The sequence below is a fragment of the Hyla sarda genome, chromosome 6, assembly GCF_029499605.1.
Source record: "Hyla sarda isolate aHylSar1 chromosome 6, aHylSar1.hap1, whole genome shotgun sequence".
NCBI lineage: Eukaryota > Metazoa > Chordata > Amphibia > Anura > Hylidae > Hyla > Hyla sarda.
In genome coordinates, this window is record NC_079194.1 from 294,384,263 (window position 1) to 294,403,084 (window position 18,822).

General features: G+C 43.9%; 1 protein-coding gene across 7 annotated transcripts in view; it reads left to right on the forward strand.

Moving 5' to 3' along the window:
- ANO5 (anoctamin 5) overlaps positions 1-18,822 on the forward strand; it is a 113,801-nt gene that overhangs the window by 62,568 nt on the left and 32,411 nt on the right. For all 7 annotated transcript variants that reach the window (XM_056527796.1, XM_056527798.1, XM_056527799.1 and 4 more), the window contains 5 exons: positions 10,996-11,103; positions 15,143-15,211; positions 16,876-17,160; positions 17,784-17,897; positions 18,116-18,231. In XM_056527796.1, coding sequence (XP_056383771.1) covers positions 10,996-11,103; positions 15,143-15,211; positions 16,876-17,160; positions 17,784-17,897; positions 18,116-18,231 — 692 coding nt within the window. The remainder of the gene's footprint in view (positions 1-10,995; positions 11,104-15,142; positions 15,212-16,875; positions 17,161-17,783; positions 17,898-18,115; positions 18,232-18,822) is intronic.

An 18,822-nucleotide genomic window follows, 5' to 3' on the forward strand; every position in this document is an offset into this window, starting at 1 on the left:
TTACAGCTTCACTGGAGCCCTGCATCACCTTTATTGTTTGCCATTTACAGCTTCACTGGAGCCCTGCATCTCCTTTATTGTTCGCCATTTACACCTTCACTGGAGCCCTGCATCTCCTTTATTGTTCACCATTTACAGCTTCACTGGAGCCCTGCATCTCCTTTATTGTTCACCATTTACAGCTTCACTGGAGCCCTGCATCTCCTTTATTGTTTGCCATTTACAGCTTCACTGGAGCCCTGCATCTCCTTTATTGTTCGCCATTTACAGCTTCACTGGAGCCCTGCATCTCCTTTATTGTTTACCATTTACAGCTTCACTGGAGCCCTGCATCTCCTTTATTGTTCGCCATTTACAGCTTCACTGGAGCCCTGCATCTCCTTTATTGTTTGCCATTTACAGCTTCACTGGAGCCCTGCATCTCCTTTATTGTTTGCCATTCACAGCTTCACTGGAGCCCTGCATCTCCTTTATTGTTTGCCATTTACAGCTTCACTGGAGCCCTGCATCTCCTTTATTGTTTGCCATTTACAGCTTCACTGGAGCCCCTACAGGGCTCCAGTGAAGCTGTAAATGGCAAACAATAAAGGAGATGCAGGGATGCATTGAAGCTGTGCTTTGCAAACCATGAAGAAAATACAGGGCTCCGGTGAAGCTGTAAATGGCAAAGCACCGCTTCACTGCCGCCCTGCATCTCCTTAAAGGGGTATTCCAGTGGAAAACATTATTATAATTTTTTTTTTTTTTTTTAAATCAACTGTTGCCAGGAAGTTAAACAGATTTGTAAATTACTTCTGTTTAAAAATCTTAACCCTTCCAGTACTTATCAGTTGTTGTATGCTCCACAGGAAGTTCTTTTTTTTTTTTTTTTTTTTTTTAATTCCTCTTCTGTCTGACCACAGTGCTCTCTGCTGACTCCTCTTTTCATATCAGGAATTATCCAGAGCAGGAGCAAATCCCCATAGCAAACCTATCCTGCTCTGGACAGTTCCTGATACGGACAGAAGTGTCAGCAGAGAGCACTATGGTCAGACAGAAAAGAAATTCAAAAAGAAAAGAACTTCCTGTAGAGCATACAGCAGCTGATAAGTACTGGAAGGATTAAGATTTTTATATAGAAGTAATCTACAAATCTGTTTAACTTTCTGGCACCAGTTGAGTTAAAAAAAAATAATAGTTTTTCACCGGAGTACCCCTTTAATTGTTTGCTGAGCACAGCTTCTCCGGAGCCCTGAATCTCCTTCATTGTTTTCTGTCATTTTTGACGTCTTAGAAAACCCCTTCAGACAACAGGAGAAAGTCCCTTCAGAATGGTGAGGGGACGGTTCAGTCTAAAAGAGACACAACCGAAAACATTTAACCCTGTGTCTCATAGCAAGGATTAAAGGGGTAATCCCATCTGACACATGAATCCCATATAAATTAATAGCTTAAAGGGGTACTCCACTGGAAAACATTCTTTTAAATCAACTGGAGACAGAAAGTTAAACAAATTTGTAAATTACTTCTATTTAAAAATCTTAATCCTTCCAGTACTTATCAGCTGCTATATGCTCCACAGGAAGTTCTTTTCTTTTTGAATTTCCTTTCTGTCTGACCACACTGCTCTCTGCTGACACCTCTGTCCATTTTAGGAACTGTCCAGAGCAGGAGAGGTTTGCTATGGGGATTTGCTCCTACTCTGGACAGAGGTGTCAGCAGAGAGCACTGTGGTCAAACAGATATTCAAAAAGATAAAGAACTTCCTGTGGAGCATACAACAGCTAAGTACTGGAAGGTTAAAGATTTTTTAATAGAAGTAATTTACAAATCTGTTTATCTTTCTGGCACTAGTTGATAAAAAATTTTTTTTTCCCACTGGAGTACCCCTTTAACCTCTTAAGGAACCATGACGTATGCATACGTCATGAGTCCCGGTCCTGCGATATATCGCAGGGTCACACGGTGACCCCGCATCATATCGCGGCGGGCCCGGAGTCATAGTGAAGCCGGGACCCGCTTCTAATAGCGCGCGGCACTGATCGCTGTGCCGCACGCTATTAACCCTTTAGCCGCGCGCTCAAAGCTGAGCCGCGCAGCTAAAAACGAAAGTAAAAGTGCCCGGCTAGCTCAGGGAGCTGTTCGGGATCGCCGCGGTATAATCGCGGCATCCCGAACAGCTGTAGCACAGGAGGAGGTCTCTTACCTTCTCCTGTGCGGTCCGATCGCCGAATGAGATCCAGGCTTGAGCATTCAATCGCCGAAAACCCTGATTGATCCATTCCTATGGAGATGCATCAATCAGAGTAAAAGATCAGTTAATGCAATATTATAGCCCCCCCTATAGGAGCTATAATATTGCATAAGAAAAGTGTAAAAAAATCATTAACCCTTTCAATTATCCCTTCCCCTAATAAAAGTTTGAATCACCCGGCATTTCCAAAAATAAAAAAAACATTATGTAAATAATAATAAAAATAAACATATGTGTTATCGCCGCGTGCGGAAATGTCAGAATTATAAAAATATATCGCTTTTTAAACCGCTCGTTCAATGGCGTAAGCGCAAAAAAAATTCCAAAGTCCAAAATAGCGCATTTTTGATCACTTTTTATACCACAAAAAAGTGAATAAAAAGTGATCAAAAAGTCTGATCAGAACAAAAATCGTACCGCTAAAAACTTCAGATGACGGCGCAAAAAATGAGTCCTCAAAGTGCCCTGAACACAGAAAAATAAAAAAGTTATAGAGGTCAAAAGATGACCATTTTAAACGTATAAATTTTCCTGCATGTATTCATGATTTTTTTCGGAAGTGATACAAATTCAAACCTATACAAGTAGGGGATCATTTTAACCGTATGGACCTACAGAATAAAGATAATGTATCATTTTTGACAAAAAATGTACTGCGTAAAAACAGAAGCCCCCAAAACTTACAAAATAGTGTTTTTTCATCAATTTTGTCGCACATTGATTTTTTTTTTTTCCCGTTTCACCGTAGATTTTTGGGTAAAATGACTAATGTCATTACAAAGTAGAATTAGTGATGCAAAAATTAAGCCATTATATATAATTTTAGGTGAAAATTTTTAAGAGTTATGATTTTTTAAAGTTAAGGAGGAAAAATTGAAAATGAAAAAACGGAAAAAGCCCGGGTCCTTAAGGGGTTAAGAGGGAGGCCGCAGAGCTGATCATACAGTTCTTCAGGATGTGGAGTTTTGCTGGATGAGCTGTCACCAGTGAAACCAGTGCTGGGATACGTAGAGATGACTCCGTGGAGTTATGACACATTTATTCTCTATATAGTTGGATATCCCGGGGATTTCAGAAACCAGATCCCTGTATTATAACACATTTACACCCCCGCCCCCCCCCCCCCCCCCCCCCACACCACCTTCCTGTTACGTCAGTGAAATGTGTTCTTCGTTTTGAGAACAAGTATTTCAGGAATGCTGTGATCCCCGTCCAGGTCTCAGATGCCCTCAGTGATATTCCTGCTTGTCCTTACAGGTTGTGCAGTCACTGATTGAATGATAACATCAAATTTTTACTATTAAAGGGGTACTCCGGTGAAAAACTTTATTTATTAATTTTTTTTTTTAAATCAACTGGTGCCAGAAAGTTAAACAGATTTGTAAATGACTTCTATTAAAAAATCTTAATCCTTCCAGTACTTATTAGCTGCTGAATACTACAGCGGAAATTCTTTTCTTTTTGAAACACAGAGCTCTCTGCTGACATCATGACCACAGTGCACTCTGCTGACATCTCTGTCCATTTTAGGAACTGCGCAGAACAGCATATGTTTGCTATGGGGATTTCCTTTTACTCTGGCAGTTCCTAAAATGGACAGAGATGTCAGCAGAGAGCACTGTGCTCGTGATGTCAGCAGAGAGCTCGGTGTTTCAAAAAGAAAAGAATTTCCTCTGTAGTAGTCAGCAGCTAATAAGTACTAGAAGGATTAAGATTTTTTAATAGAAGTAATTTACAAATCTGTTTAACTTTCTGGCACCAGTTTTTCACCGGAGTACCCCTTTAAAGTCTTCAAGGCCGAGACTATACGTGGATCTACAGTAACGCAGGTGCGGCTCCATATTAGTCTATACCAGTGTTTCCCAACCAGGGTGCCTCCAGCTGTTGTAAAACGACAACTCCCAGCATGCCTGGACAGCCGAAGGCTGTCCAGGCATGCTGGGAGTTGTAGATTTACAACAGCTGGAGGCTCCCTGGTTGGGAAACACTGGTCTATAGGAATATGTTGTTTACCAGCCATTGTGTGTACATAGCTAGGATTAATACACAGAATGACAAGGCGATAGCTACACGATCACCATTCGCGCAAACATCACTATACAAGGCAGTAAAAATGGCGCACTTTGCACCAAACTTAGAAAGCTGAAGAAAAGTAGACCGATTACAGCTAGGCCGACTGTCTGCCATTGATCAGCTAAAATCATGGTCCATTGATTGATTAGACTGGGTTGACATCACGTTTTTCCCCATACGGGAGCGCGTACGGCAGGGGGGGGGGGGGGGAAACTAAAAACTTGCGCTCCCATATCCCTACCGTAGACAGATGAGACGTAAAAAAAAAAAAAAACGGTTTTGCGGAGGCGCTGCACAACAAGAACATGAAGCGAGGACTTGAGCAGCACAGGACAATAAAATGTTTTATTGGTATAACGGGGACAACGCGTTTCGGCATGAACTCATGCCTTTGCTCAGACTGGCGGCAGCACAGACGCACACAGGACCTCTGACCAGCTCTACAGTACTCCCACAAGAATCTACTTGGGCACTGTAAGTGGACCTGAGGAAGGCATGAGTTCATGCCGAAACGCGTTGTCCCCGTTATACCAATAAAACATTTTATTGTCCTGTGCTGCTCGAGTCCTCGCTTCACGTTCTTGTTGTGCAGCGCCTCCGCAAAACAGTTTTTTACGACTCATCTGCCTACCATTACCATCGGCCCCCATTATTGGGGCCCGATACGGTAGGAGCGCAGCAGCCAACTAATACCAATGACCCAGCCCGTGCTCATCGTCGTACATTAAGTTCACGGCTATACAAGGTGGGTATCTCACTGTGGTGCGAAGTGCACACATCAGCAGATACCCCTTATCAGGGGGCGCCCCCTGTGTTTTTTTTTTATCCTTCTCCAAATATCCCTACCGTATGTGCTCCCGTATGTAATTCATTTCAATGAGCCGACCGGAGTGAACCGGGAAAACCGGGAAAAATTAGCCCACTGGTTCACTCCGGTCGGCTCATTGAAATGAAGTACATACGGGAGCGCATACGGCAGAGTACGGTAGTGCGAGTTTTTAGCTCCCCCCCCCCCCCCCCCCCATATGCGCTCCCGTATGGGGAAAAACGTGATGTGAAGCCAGCCTTACATGTCACCCAACAAGTGTTTTTTATTTTTATTTATTTTTTTATTTTTATTTATTTATTTTTTTCGGATTGGTATTTTTCATTAATTTTTAATGTAACTTGAATTGACACCAAGTCCTAAAGTGTCCGCTGGTTGCTCCACAGAAATGGCACAAGCAAGGCCTGTTCCTGAAGAGCCGGCTACGGGTAAAGAGTTTTTTAGTTTGGTGAGGTGTGAAAAAAAAGTAACCTAAAGTGTGTGGTGTGAGCAAGTATTAACTTTATTTATTTTTAGGTCCAATATTAAATTCCAATTATTTCTTAAAGGGGTACTCCAGGACTTCTTATCTTTAGCCTCTAAACCCATGATGCCCAGTTATAATATTGTGTATAACGCTTCTGTTACGTGCACGATTCTACTCTGTATATACCAGTGTTTTCCAAACAATGTGTTTCCAACTGTTGCAAAACTACAACTCCCAGCATGCCCGGACAGCCAAAGGCTTTGTACAGGAGCCCCATAGCTTCACCCTGGGACCTTTATTGGGCTTCCGGCCAGGTCTAGGACAAAGTCAGCTGGAGGCTTCCAGGCTTCCCAATCCCTGTGCCTCCAGCTGTAGCAAAGCTACAACACCCAGCATGCCCTGAGTTGTAGTTTTGCAACAGCTGGAGACACTCTGTTTGGAAAATATTGCGTTATACTATTGGAACACACTGATCGGCAGGAATTTCCAGCCATATACAGTCATGGCGTAAATGTTGGCACCCCTGAAATTATTCTAGAAAATGAAGTATTTCTCACAGGAAAGGATTGCAGTAACACAGGTTTTGCTATACACATGTTTATTCCCTTTGTGTGTATTGGAACTAAACCAAAAAAGGAGGAAAAAAAGCAAATTGTACATAATGTCACCAAACTCCAAAAATGGTCTGGACAAAATTATTGGCACCCTTAAGTTAACATTTGGTTGCGCACCCTTTGGAAAAAATAAGTGAAATCAGTGTCTTCCTATAAGCATCAATAAGCTTCTTACACCTCTAAGCCGGAATGTTGGACCACTCTTCCTATAACCATCAATAAGCTTCTTACACCTCTCAGCCGGAATCTTGGACCACTCTTCCTATAAGCATCAATAAGCTTCTTACACCTCTCAGCCGGAATGTTGGACCACTCTTCCTATAACCATCAATAAGCTTCTTACACCTCTCAGCCGGAATCTTGGACCACTCTTCCTATAACCATCAATAAGCTTCTTACACCTCTCAGCCGGAATGTTGGACCACTCTTCCTATAACCATCAATAAGCTTCTTACACCTCTCAGCCGGAATCTTGGACCACTCTTCCTATAACCATCAATAAGCTTCTTACACATCTCAGCCGGAATGTTGGACCACTCTTCCTATAACCATCAATAAGCTTCTTACACCTCTCAGCCGGAATGTTGGACCACTCTTCCTTTACAAACTGCTCCCGGTCTCTTATTGGAAGGCGCCTTTTCCCAACAGTAATTATAAGATCTCTCCACAGGTGATCAATGGGATTTAGATCTGGACTCATTGCTGACACTTCAGAACTCTCCAGCGCTTTGTTGTCATCCATTTCTGGGGCTTTTTGACGTTTGTTTGTGGTCATTGTCCTGCTGGAAGACCCAAGATCTCGGACACAAACCCAGCTTTCTGACACTGGGCTGTACAGTGCTACCCAAAATCCATTGGTAATCCTCAGATTTCATGATGCCTTGTACACATTCAAGGCCCCCAGTGCCAGAGGCAGCAAAACTGTACAGTGTTCTTTTCTTTGTAGGCCTCATTCCGTTTTCGGTAAACAGTAGAATGATTTGCTTTACCAAAAAGCTCTATCTTGGTCTCATCTGTCCACAAGATGTTTTCCCAGAAGGATTTTGGCAAAATGTAGTCTTGGTTTTTCATGTCTGTGTTGGCAGTGGGGTCCTCCTGGGTCTCCTCCATAGTGGGGTCCTCCTGGGTCTCCTCCATAGTGGGGTCCTCCTGGGTCTCCTCCATAGCGTTTCATTTTATTTAAATGTCGACAGTTTGCGCTGACACTGATGCTCCCTGAGCCTGCAGGACGGCTTGAATATCTTTGGAACTTGTTTGGGGCTGCTTATCCACCATCCGGACTATCCTGCGGTGACACCTTTCATCAATGTTTCTCTTCCGTCCACGCCCAGGGAGATTATCTACAGTTCCATGGGTTGTAAACTTCTTGATAATGTTGCGCACTGTGGACAAAGACAAATCTAGATCTCTGGAGATGGACTTGTGACCTTGAGATTGTTGATATTTTTCCACAATTTTGGTTCTCAAGTCCTCAGACAGTTCTCTTCTCCTCTTTCTGTTGTCCATGCTTAGTGTGACACACACAGACACACAATGCAAAGACTAAGTGAACTTCTCTCCTTTTTATCTGCTTTCAGGTGTGATTTTTATATTGCCCACACCTGTTACTTGCCCCAGGTGAGTATAAAGGAGCATCACATGCTTGAAACAATCTCATTTATCCCCAGCTTTGAAAGGGGCCAATAATTTTATCCAGCCCATTTTTGCAGTTTGGTGACATTATGTCCAATTTGCTTTTTCCTCCTTTTTTGGTTTAGTTCCAATACACACAAAGGGAGTAAACATGTGTATAGCAAAACATGTGTTACTGCAATCCTTTTCTTTGAGAAATACCTAATTTTCAAAAAAAATTTTTTAGGGGTGGCAACATTTACTGCCATGACTATATATGTGTGTGATATATATGTAATTTAAAAAAAAATGTTCGGGGTGTCCTAAATGGATAATTAATGTGGGATCGAAGAGGTTGGTAACTGCCTGTACAGATGCTTGTGAATACGGGGTTAAAATGCAACCAAGACCCCTGAGTTCTGATGCATGTTTTTTTCTGGTTGCTTGTTATGTACTATTTATTGCATATTCTTTACCGCAGTGTCCCCCCCCCCCCCCCCCCCCCCCAGCCCTGTAATATTCCCCCATTCGTTGCAAAGCTAAGATCTCCCGCTGACAACCCATAGATAGGATTGGGAAAAGTGTAATACTTCATTTCCCCAATGGTGGCGCTGCAGGGAAATTGCACACTTAGAGACAGATTACAATGATCCCTGGGGGATCGACACTTTGTGATCCGCTTAATGTCCCTTCTAAGTTGCAGAGAACCCCTTTAGCGGGTCATATACCCCAAATTATGACGCCACGACTTTTTCCTGCGCTTTAATAGAAGTGAATGGGGAGAAGCTTTGGCGGATCGGTCTGCTGTGTCGTGTTTGTGTAGTCTCGGCCTTAGTGCAAAAGTTCCAACAAACTATTTTCGTTCCACACTTTCATTTTACACTTTTGGCTTCTGCGCTTGGAAACTCTTAGTCAGGCCTGAGCAGGGTGACTGTGTTTTTTTGGGCGGCTTTGTTGACTTTTATATTACGTGTTCCTACTTTTTCTTCCCTCCTTTCATATAACGTGATGACTGGGTCCTCTGGCTCCTCAGCTGTTATCAGATGCCCATTATTTACTTCTCTGGAGGTGCCAGCTCTGAGGTGTTGTGTTACAGGTTGTCGCTGGAGTTTGGCTCACAGCCCGGTTCTCTTGTACACTGAGGATTGTCCGTAGTCAGCACCTTGTATCCAATCCTCGGTGTTGTATATAGTTACTATATTTTTAATGTTAAACAGTTATCTGGGATTAGAAAGACTGCTTTCTTCCAAAAACAGCGCCACCCATGTCATCAGGTTGTGTGTGGTATTACAACTCTGCTCAATTCACTTTAGTGGAACTGAGCTTCAGTATCGCACACAAACTAAGGACAAGAGTGGCGCTGTTTTCCTAAGAGAGTAGCTTTTGTCTTTTTACTCCTGGATACCTCCTCTTTAATTTTTTACTTATTGGAAACTGTTAACAAGGAGATCGGGGGACGAGATCAGATCTTGTTCTGTTTTTTATTTTTTATTTTGCCCAGTCTTCCTACTAAAATCTTGTGGAAGATAAAAGCAACAATGACTGTCGACCAACTGTTCCCTCCACTCCTCTTGCCCCGTCCTGTCCTCTCCTGTCTTGTCCTGTCCAGTCCCGTCCCATCCTCTCCTGTCCAGTCTTGTCCTCTCATGTCGTGTCCCATTCCCTCCTCTCCTCTTTCTTCCATCTTGTCTCCTTTTCTCGACTCTTAAGTCCTCTCCTATCCTGTCCTGACCTCTTCTCTCCTGTCCTGTCCCCTCCTGTCCCGTCCTCTCCTCTTCTGTCCTGTCCTCTCCTCTTCTCTCCTGTCCTGTCCTCTTCTGTCCCGTCCTCTCCTCTTCTGTCCCGTCCTCTCCTGTCCCGTCCCCTCCCCTCCCGTCCCCCTCTCTACAGTCTAGTCTTCTCCAGTCCTGTCCTCTCCTCTTCTGTCCCGTCCTCTCCTCTCCTGTCCCGTCCCCCTCTCCTCTCCTCTTCTCCTCTGCCGTCCTGTCCCGTCCTCTCCTCTTCTGTCCCGTCCTCTCCTCTTCTGTCCCGTCCCCTCCCGTCCCCCTCTCCTCTTCTCCTCTGCCGTCCTGTCCCGTCCTCTCCTCTTCTGTCCCGTCCTCTCCTCTTCTGTCCCGTCCTCTCCTCTTCTGTCCCGTCCCCTCCCGTCCCCCTCTCCTCTTCTCCTCTGCCGTCCTGTCCTCTCCTCTCCTCTTCTGTCCCGTCCTCTCCTCTTCTGTCCCGTCCTCTCCTCTTCTGTCCCGTCCTCTCCTCTTCTGTCCCGTCCTCTCCTCTTCTGTCCTGTCCTCTCCTCTCCTGTCCCGTCCCCCTCCCTCTCTACAGTCTAGTCTTCTCCAGTCCCGTACTCTCCTCTCCTGTCCTGTCCTCTCCTCTTCTGTCCTGTCCTCTCCTCTTCTGTCCTGTCCTCTCCTGTCCCGTCCCCCTCCCCCTCTCTACAGTCTAGTCTTCTCCAATCCTGTCCTCTCCTCTTCTCCTGTCCTGTCCTGTCCCGTCCCCCTCTCCTCTTCTCCTCTGCTGTCCTGTCCTATCCCGTCTTTTCCTTTCCCATTTATTCTCTGCACCAGCTGTACAGTCTGCAGGATATTTAAAGGTCCTGGTCAATCTATGCAGCCCGAGAGCAACCCGGCCTTCGCAAATGTGGGATGGCTTAGGGTTAATTTAACTCTACTATGTTTTTATTTTAAATATCAGTGACACATGTTCCAATCCATCTCCAGCCTTTTGGAAGTTATTCTGGAACATACATTTATACATATCTACATATGGGGATATTAATGTCATGTAGTAGGTGGGGAAAATTAACTATGTCTATTAACTATGTCTAGTTGTAAATTTTTCTCAAACTCCTTGGTTGTCGCCCTTCCTTTGACTTGCTCCTCCACCATTGTTTTATAAAGGAGGTGCATTGTACATTCAGACCATGGGGCCCGGCCCTATGGTGGCCACAGTGGTCATCCGGATGAAGCTTACCCCCCCCCCCCCCTCTGTCTGCTATCCGTGTGTCTTGTGCAGGTTTGCTGCATGCTTCTCATACTACATATAACCTCTTCTTGCCTCCTTGCAGTGCTGTGACCCCTTTACCGCCTCTCCCTGAAGACGTCTCACCGTCTGGCCTGTGTCCTCCCCCACTCCTGCCATGTTGTAACTCACTCTTGCCTTTTTATTTCTACAGATAGACAAGCATCACCACAGTAAAGATTCCGTCTTCTTCCGCGATGGCGTCCGGAGGATCGATTTTGTCCTTTCTTATGTTGATGACAAAGAATTGGAACGTAAAGCTGTAAGTTAACAAAATAAATGAATCTACCCTTCTCCGGACCCTCAACTCCTTGTGGTCCTGGTCACATGACTACATGGCCTGGGCAGCCGGTGGCTGTAGAAGTTATAGTTGAGCAACAGCTGGATAGCCACAGGTTGGAGATCATTATCATAGAGCATTGTTTCCCAACCAGAGTGCCTCCAGCTGTTTCAATACCACAACTCCCAGCATGCCTGGACAGCCGAAGGCTTTGTTCAGGAGGCCCATATCTTCACCCTAGGACCTTATTGGGTTTCCAGCCAGGCCTAGGACAACATCAAACAGGGGTTTTCAATTACCAAATATCATGCTGGAAGTTGTAGTTTTGAAACAGCTGGAGGCACACTGGTTGGGAACCACTATTATAGAGTGATGGCTTATATCTAGCATCAGCCATTCATAATGGTATGGGGCCCAACCTACGGGATCTCCAACCATCTTGCGTCCACTTCAGCCGATCTCTGCACATCTGGTGACCACGAACCATTGATGTGAATGTAACTGGCTGCAGTTTCTTGCTCAGCCAGGATTTGAATCAGGCCCCTTTTTCAATGAAAACTTCTAAATAAATAAATATATTTAAAAAATATGTATAATTTTTACACACACGCACACACATTAAAAAAAACTTTAAAGTGTGTGTGTGTGTGTGTGTGTGTGTGTATATATGTATGTATGTATGTATGTATGTATATATATATATATATATATATATATATATATATATATATATATATATATATATAATATAATTTTAATATTAATAAATAAAAGATAGATATATTTATACATTCTAAAAACTCTAGAAGTATCTTAATCTGGCATCAAGGTGTTGGATTTTCAATTTTTTGCAACAAAAGAATATGTAAAGCTAGTAATGCTAGGAAATATTTAATATCATGTTAACTCAGAATCTCCTAAACCTTTTTAAAGGGGTTCTCCGCCATAAGGTAATTTTAGTACTTACCTGCCAGACAGTAATGAACATGTTTAGGAAGGATCTAGCCCCGGTAGCATTGTCAAATAAAATAATAAATCCCTGAATAACCCTTTAGTCTAGTTCTGTGCTGGATTATTGAATATATAATATGCAGTATTTCTTATACTCTAAGACGTCCCTATTTCCCTGTACGTCATTCCAGCGCGGCTGACCACTATTCATAGCTCCGGCGTCTCTGGTATTAGATCTTCCTTGCTTGGTCTTGGCCGGCTGCCATGCTGCATAACGGCAGAGAAAGGGCGTCTCCCGGGCCGAGCGTGGCCACAGACACCGACTCTGATGAAGGTCTTGGGTCCATTCACTTCTATATGACCAGAGAACTCAGGAATGACTGCTAGGACTCCTAGGACTGTGTCCACACAGAGATGTTTGAGACACATATAGACGCACATTACATGTGCAATGTGTGGCTTTTTTTTTGTAATGGGAGCTCATGCCGCAGTTAACACTGAACGTCTACTCAGCTTTCCCACAACCCTGTATGTAACCAGTTATTGCACCCCATTACCCCTTCACTCCTGTGTCACTTCACATAATAAATAATAATAATATTTATATAGCGCCAACTGATTCCGCAGCACTTCAATTTAGGAGAATAAAAGTATAAATATAGAATTACTGGCTAGATCGGAGGGAAAGAAAGCTGGGTGACCCCTCTAGCACCCTTTATTGGGTGTCACCTGTGTCCCCCATAGATTTTACACAATGCTTGATCCTAGTAATTAGACCCTGCAGTCACGTCATCCAGCGGCCTTATAGTGAACAGTATGGCGGCTTTATTTACCTCGCACGTTTGCCCTGTTCAGTCTGATCCAGTGTAATGTGCTCGACCTACGACTGGCGTCTGCTTCCTGCGCCAGCGATGGTTTATAGTGGAGCAGATATTTTATGACCGGGCCGGGAAGTAGTGTCCTTATCAGGGCGGCGTCCACATCGGCTCCTGTCACCCGCGTCCTGTCACTCACCCACATTGGCTGCAGCCACTCACCCCGGCGAGGATAATGAAGTTTACCCTCCATTGCAGTGTTTTACAACCAGTGTGCCTCCAGCTGTTGCAAAACTACAACTCCCAGCATACCCAGACAGTCGAAGGTTTTGTACTGGAGCCCTATAGATTCACCCTGGGACCTAATTGGGTTTCTGGCCAGGCCTCGGACAAAGTCAAACTGCAGAATCTAAAGCAGTGTTTCCCAACCGGTGTGCCTCCAGCTGTTGCAAAACTACAACTCCCAGCATGCCTGGACTGCCAAAGGTTTTGTAAAGGAGCCCCATAGCTTCACCCTAGGGCCTTATAGGGCTCCCGGCCAGGTCTAGGACAAAGTAAAACTGCAGAATCTAAAGCAGAAGGTGGTCCGGGCATGCTGGGAGTTGTAGTTTTGCAACAGCTGGAGGCACATTGGTTGGGAAACACTGCTTCTTTAGAAAGTATAAGTCATGAGCATTCCCCCAACACATACCATCAATAAATGCCATCATAAATATAGGCACACATTGGCATTCGTTTCCCACAGGCTTCATGTTGGGTTGTATGGGGCCTATAGATAAATTCCAGGTATAATTCCATACACTGTCGGAATCACTGTTGCTGATTCATTCGAATTTGATGGGGGAAAAATAGCAATGCTTTGCTGTATTATTTTATCCATTGAATCGGTACCTCGGCGTAGCGTAATGGTCACCAAGGAGGGTCTGACGGGCATTGATATTGTTGCAAAACTACAACTCTCAGCATGCCCGGACAGCCTCAGGCTGTCCGGGCATGCAGGGAGTTGTAGTTTTGCAACAGCTGGAGGCACCCTGGTTGGAAAACGCCATCTCAGATCATAGTGAACTCAAGGGAACCGCGCCAGATGTAGTTTTTGGCTGTATAAGGACAATGCTATGCTGCTGTTACTGCTGCCACCTAATGGTAGAGAAGTGTAACACAGGGAGACTCCACCCAAAGATTGGACACAGCTCTATTATAAGGTAAAGGTGACTCCACACATTAGATTCAACAATTGGTTGTATGAAAGTCTTACTTGAACCAGCGTTCCTGATAGTTTCTTAAAAACTGGTCAAGTTGTTCGTCACAATGTCATGTGTATGGTGTACACTTTGTGTGGCATCTACTACACCCATTATCCAAGCAACATTCCAACCTGCACCCAGATTATACAAGAGAACCTAATAGGTCATGAACAGTGTCTTATAGGGCAGCAGAAAGTTTTGCCACATTCACACTGGAATTTTTTGCAATGGGCACAAGTCACCGCTAAGTGATCACCCTTAGGTGTTTTTTGTACGGTGGTCACGAAGGGATTTAGGGCTAGGCTGGCGCCTTTTTTCGGCAGCTTGACATCCGGACACTGTGCTAACCGCTAGGACCTGAGAAACATCCCATCCAATCGGTTTTACCCCTTACATATGTAAGTGTAAAGTGAAAGAATACCCTCCCCCCCCCCCCCTCCTAAAAAATAAATTAATTAAATTAATAAAAATAAATAAATTAATTAATTAATAAAAAAAAAAAAATAATTAAAATGCATTTATTTCATAAACCATAAAATAATAAAAAAAAAAAACTTTACATATTTAGTATTGCCACACGCAAAAAGACCTATAAAAATATAAATATATAAATATTGCAATTTTTTATCCGCCACCCAAAAAAAAATAATAATAAAAAAAAAAGCGGACCTCCATTTATTGTCTCTGTTGTCCTGGAATTGAAAGTCTGTAGCACTATATAACTTTTATGCCTTTTTAACCTTTTTTATATTTTAAATGTATGTATTCTTTCTCCGCATATATGTTAAATGAATAAAGTTTTTTTGTATTTTAGATATGCTTGTTCCTTTGTGTATGTTCTGTGTCGTTTATGTATGATCAGTGATTAAAAGGGATTTGGGGCATCTGATACTGTAGGTGTGGATACATCCTAAGGGGTGACTTTATTACCACATTACTATTATTTACAAAGTTTATTTCTAAAGATTTCTTTTTTGTCCCCCCCCCCCCCCCCCTTTCCTCTTCCCCCAGGAGAGAAGAAGAGAATTTGAAATAAACTTACAGAAAGCGGGTCTGGAGCTGGAGACCGAGGACAAGAAGGTGAGCGAGGGTCCATGGTGTTGAGGAGTCCGGATCACTTGTATCTGTATTAGGATTATATCTAGTAGTCCGGATCACATGTATTAGTATTAGGATTGCATCTAGGAGTCCGGATCACTTGTATCTGTATTAGGATTGTATCATGGAGTCCGGATCACTTGTATCTGTATTAGGATTGTATCTAGGAGTCCGGATCACTTGTTTCTGTATTAGGATTATATCTAGGAGTCCGGATCACATGTATTAGTATTAGGATTGTATCTAGGAGTCCGGATCACTTGTATCTGTATTAGGATTATATCTTGGTGTCCGGATCACTTGTATCTGTATTAGGATTATATCTAGGAGTCCGGATCACTTGTATCTCTATTAGGATTATATCTTGGTGTCCGGATCACTTGTATCTGTATTAGGATTGTATCTAGGAGTCCGGATCACTTGTATCTGTATTAGGATTGTATCTAGGAGTCCGGATCACTTGTATCTGTATTAGGATTGTATCTAGGAGTCCGGATCACTTGTATCTGTATTAGGATTGTATCTAGGAGTCCGGATCACTTGTATCTGTATTTGGATTGTATCTAGGAGTCCGGATCACTTGTATCTGTATTAGGATTGTATCTAGGAGTCCGGATCACTTGTATCTGTATTAGGATTGTATCATGGAGTCTGGATCACTTGTATCTGTATTAGGATTATATCTTGGTGTCCGGATCACTTGTATCTGTATTAGGATTGTATTGTGGAGTCTGGATCACTTGTATCTGTATTAGGATTGTATCAAGGAGTCCGGATCACTTGTATCTGTATTAGGATTGTATCTAGGAGTCTGGATCACTTGTATCTGTATTAGGATTATATCTTGGTGTCCGCATCACTTGTATCTCTATTAGGATTGTATCTAGGAGTCTGGATCACTTGTATCTGTATTAGGATTGTATCTAGGAGTCCTGATCACTTGTATCTGTATTAGGATTATATCTTGGTGTCCGGATCACTTGTATCTGTATTAGGATTGTATCTAGGAGTCTGGATCACTTGTATCTGTATTAGGATTGTATCTAGGAGTCCTGATCACTTGTATCTGTATTAGGATTGTACCAATGCATATGGATCACTTGTATCTCTATTAGTATTGTAGCAAGGAGTCCGGATCACTTGTATCTGTATTAGGATTGTATCAGGGAGTCCAGATCACATATATCTGTATTAGGATTGTATAGAATTATTGTAAAATTTACCTGTCAATTGTCGTAGTTTTCGGAAACTTCTTCTCATGCGATTACATAGTGGTATAAGTGGTGCCCCCTATATATATGATTACTACTGTATTGCTCTCTGCCAACAGTTAGTGCAGACCATATAATAGGTACAATCATGGCCTCCAGTCTCATCTTGACCAATATCACATTGTTTTTAACCATCTAGATCAGTGTTTCCCAACCAGGGTGCCTCCCAGATGTTGCAAAACTACAACTCCCAGAATGCCTGGACAGCCAAAGGCTGTCCAGGCATGCTGGGATTGTAGTTTTGCAACATCTGGAGGCACCCTGGTTGGGAAACACTGATCTAGATGCCACAGTCTTAATTGACTACAGAATCTAGGGGGTTAAATGAATTGGTCTCATGATTTTAGTTTCGATATTTCACTTTCTCCCCTACAGGAATCTGAAAGTGGAAGGATTTACTTTGTGAAGATCCACGCACCGTGGGAGGTCCTCTCCACCTACGCGGAGGTGCTGGGTATCAAGGTGCCGCTAAGGGCCAATGATATGGACCAGACCAATGAGAACCCTCTTAACTGCTGCCTGAAAATGTTCAAACTCCCAGATGACGTCATGAACCCCGAACCTGACTACTTCACCGCCCCGTTCAGCAAACAGAGGGAGGAGCTTTATCACATCACTGACAAGAGCAAGTTCTTCTCTCCGGCCACCAGGAACAGGATAGTAAGTGCCGGGAGACCCCTTTAGACCCACCATCTAGCTTAGCAGACTTTACCCCTCCATTTACAACCTTAAAGGAGTAGTCCAGTGGTGACTCAGTGGTGAACAACTTATCCCCTATCTTAAGGATAGGGGATAAGTTGCATATCGCGGGGGGTCTGACCGCTGGGGCCCCCTGCGATCTCCTGTACGGAGCCCCGAGAGCCCGCGGGAAGGGGGCGTGTCTACCTCCGCACGAAGCGGCGGCCGACACGCCCCCTCAATACAACTCTATGGCAGAGCCGAAGCGCTGCCTTCGGCAATCTCCGGCTCTGCCATTGAGATGTATTGAGGGGGCGTGTCGGCCGCCGCTTCGTGCGGGGGTCGACACCCGCTATCTGGCCGGAGAGCCGGGGCCCTGTACAGAGAGATCGCAGGGGGCCCCAGCGGTCGGACCCCCCGCGATCTCAAACTTATCCCCTATCCTTAGGATAGGGGATAAGTTTTTCACCACTGGACTACCCCTTTAATACCTCAAAGTCGTCCCCAATGCTGTAGTGTTATAAAAGACATTACATCATATGTGACTGATATCAGCCGCTCCTCTTATAACGCTCCAGTATATAAAGTATTCTTATATTTTCCAGGTCTATTACATCCTCTCTCGCTGCCCCTATGGAATTGGGGATGACAAGAGAAAGTTCGGCATTAAGAGGCTGTTGAACAACGGGACGTACACATCCGCCTTCCCCCTCCATGATGTAAGTAATGAGAAAAATTGCTAAATATTCCGTATTAGTATCATGCTGGAAGTTGTAGTTTTGCAACAGCTGGAGGCACATTGTTTGGAAAACACTGCTGTAGAGGTTGTTAAACTAAAAAGAAAACCCTCATTGATTGTCATTTACCAGGTCAGGATGTTTTGTTGCGTTATTGCGGTGTCTTATGTTTTGCTTGTTCTCTTCCCCCCCCCCCCCAGTGTCAGTACTGGAAGAAATCCAAGGACGAGAAGTGCGACAATGAGCGATACACCTTGTATAAGCAGTGGGCCAGATTCGGAAAGTTTTACAAGGAACAGCCGCTCGATCGTATTAGGTAAGTGCTGGCCGAGGACACAAGATCTTAGACCATGAACGCCTTGGAAAAAGGACTTTTACATATGATAGTGATAACATTGTGTCCTCCCTGTTAAGTCATGTTCATACACTGCAGCAGAGTCCCATAGATTTTTATGGGATTCTGCTGCACGGTGCACATGGCGGAATTTCTGCGGCAGAAATCCTGATTCTGGCGTCCGAATAGAGAATAGACATGTCTATTCTTTCTGCGGGTTCCGCTCTGAAATCCATTGCAATCGGCTCATTTCCAAGCAGTCCTATCCCCTTCTCAATCATTCAAATGTGCGCAGGTCCGCATGGAATCGACCTCGTGAACACTGATTTATTTTACAGATGAATGAGGGTATTAAAGGAGAACTGTAATGCAATATAACTTATCCCTTATCCGAAGGATAGGGAATAAGTTACATATCGTGAGGGGTTCGACCCGCAATCTCCTGTACAGGGCCCCCAGGCCCCTCCATGTATTCCATGTATCGGCTTCCTGCTGGGAACGACACGGTGCTTCCTGCCGCAGCCCTGTACAGGACATTGCTTATCATAACTTATCATAAGTTATACAGTGGTC